The sequence below is a fragment of the Octopus bimaculoides genome, chromosome 4, assembly GCF_001194135.2.
Source record: "Octopus bimaculoides isolate UCB-OBI-ISO-001 chromosome 4, ASM119413v2, whole genome shotgun sequence".
NCBI lineage: Eukaryota > Metazoa > Mollusca > Cephalopoda > Octopoda > Octopodidae > Octopus > Octopus bimaculoides.
The window spans coordinates 98,534,468-98,537,015 of NC_068984.1; the positions used below are offsets into that span (position 1 = coordinate 98,534,468).

The 2,548-nt window shown below is 38.5% G+C and overlaps 1 protein-coding gene across 2 annotated transcripts in view; it reads left to right on the forward strand.

The window, feature by feature from the left end:
- The window catches only part of LOC106871796 (kinesin-like protein KIF25), a 505,449-nt gene that overhangs the window by 92,909 nt on the left and 409,992 nt on the right, over positions 1-2,548 (forward strand). For both annotated transcript variants that reach the window (XM_052967307.1, XM_052967306.1), the window contains exon 4: positions 1,568-1,671. In XM_052967307.1, the coding sequence (XP_052823267.1) occupies positions 1,568-1,671 (104 nt within the window). The remainder of the gene's footprint in view (positions 1-1,567; positions 1,672-2,548) is intronic.

Below are 2,548 nucleotides of genomic sequence, written 5' to 3' on the forward strand. Positions count from 1 at the left end.
ATATATATATATATATATATATATATATATATAGAGAGAGAGAGAGAGAGAGAAACGAAGAGAGCAAGAGACTAAGAGATGTGTGTGTGTACATCTATCTATCTGTCTGTCTTCTGTCTGTCTTCTGTCTGCCCGTCTGAGCTGGCCAAACCCTTGTAAATGGATTTGGTGGACAGAAACAGAAGAAAGACTGTCGTATGTATGTATGAATGTGTGTACGTATGCCTGTGTGTGTATGTCTGTATGTATGTATGTATAAGTATACATCCCCACCTTTCATCACCATTGCTTCTTTTTCTCATCTTTTCTATTGAAGTTGTTCTTATTTTCATTCTTTAGATTTCTTTCATTTTTCTTTCATCTCTCTAGGGAATCCGTTGACAAGCTTTTTTTCATTTACTTTTTTCGTTTCTTTTAAATTTATTTACAGTAAACCCTCGTATTTTTTTCCTTGTCTAGCTTGAAATTTTCAATTAACATCTTAACCAAAGTAAATAGATGGCTCATCCATGTACTTTGATCTTAACATGAGCCCCCTCAACCACAGAGGCATCCTGTGAACACAGGGGTTGCAGGGGCTTAACAACAGCCCTGGTGTGTGCATGTGGAATGACTTACACTTATGAGTGTACATGTTACCATAGAACACGGGTGTGAATGTTTCATTATTGCTTATGTGCAGGCATATGAATTCCATATGCATATGTGACTGTGTGCATATGTTCACCCAGGTATTTCAAATGGAGAAACCCTGTAATATTTTACAAATTTCCACTAGGGTTGGGGATGTTAGGGCTAGGGTTAGGGTGAGGATTGCTAAGGATAGGGTAAGGGTCTTCTACTGTAGCCTCAGGTCAACTAATGTCTTGTAAGTGGATTTGATAGAGGGAAACTGAAATAAGCCTGTCATATATGTATGTATGTCATTATTCAGTTTCATTTCAAGATTTCTTGCCAATAGAGAAAGAGCTGGTTTATAACCTTGATCCAAGGCTCCTTCATTGGAATTTCAACAGCATCAGCAGGGTATTTTTGTATATATGTATGTATATGTGCAGATTTGTATGTTTTTTTTTTTTTGTATTTTCATGCATATAGTTACATATGTATGTATGTGCGTGTGTGTGTGTGTGCATGTGTGCGTGTGGTGTGTGTGTGCGTGTGTGTGTGTGTGTGTGCGTGCGTATGCATGCACACATATGTGTTTATGTGTGTACTACTGTCTTGTTGCCTTGACAACATGTGATAGATGTGTCATTGTCGTGCATGCAATTCCCTTCATTTCTAATCTTCCATGTCTGGCTGTGAGGAAATATTACCTTACTTGGTAACAGGTGAGGATTGGTGACAAGAAGTGTAGCTGACTGTAGAAAACCCACCTTAGCAAATTCTGTCCAACCCCCTGTGGAAAAGTGGATATTAAAGCAATGATGACAATCACACACACACACAGACACACACACACACACATGCATGCATGTGTGCACGTATGCACACACACACACATGCACGCACACACACACACACACACACACACATTAAGAAGATCTTTGTCTACCTTTGATAGAACTACAGAGAAAATTCCTGAGCTTGCAGCAACAGTTGAAAGACATCAGTGAGAAACATGAAAAAGAGAGAAAGCAGAGGAAACAGTTACACAATGACTTGATGGTAAAGTTACTTCCTTCTTCTATTTTACATCATATATCATTCACTAAACTCTATATTATACACTATACATTCTACATTATGCAGTGTTTCATTGCTATAACACTTCAACAGCCAACAGCAAAAGCCTGCATATTATGATTCCTTTGGTAATGTGTTTTACTCCATCCCCACAGCCATATTAATAGTATTTATAACTGGGTTCACTCTATTCCTTTTTTTTTTGTTTACATATACTGTGATGGCAGGTGGCTTAGTAGTTAGAAGTATTCTGCTCACAATCTTACTGTCATGAGTTTTATCCCTGGTGGCATATGTCCCTGAGCAACTTTATTTCATGGTGCTCCAGTCCACTCAACTTCCACTCAACGCAAAAATGAGTTGTACCTGTGAATCATTCTTATTTCTTTATTGCTCACAAGGGGCTAAACATAGAGGGGACAAACAAGGACAGACAAAGGGATTAAGTTGATTACATCGACCCCAGTGCGTAACTGGTACTTAATTTATCAACCCCGAAAGGATGAAAGGCAAAGTCGACCTTGGCGGAATTTGAACTCAGAACATAATGGCAGACAAAATACCGTTAAGCATTTTGCCCGGCGTGTTAATGACTCTGCCAGCTCGCCAAATCATTCTGTAAAACATTATGTATCCCACTGAATCACCCTGAGAACTATGTTAAGAGTACATGTGTCTGTGGAGTGCTCAGCTACTTGCATGTTAATTTCATGAGCAGGCTGTTCTGTTGATTGGATCACTGATACACTCATTATCATAACCAATGGAGTACCATATTTATATATACATATTAGAATTGGCAGAACATCTGAAAAATATCTTGTGGTATTTACTTAGGGCCCTTAGTTCTAAGGATCAT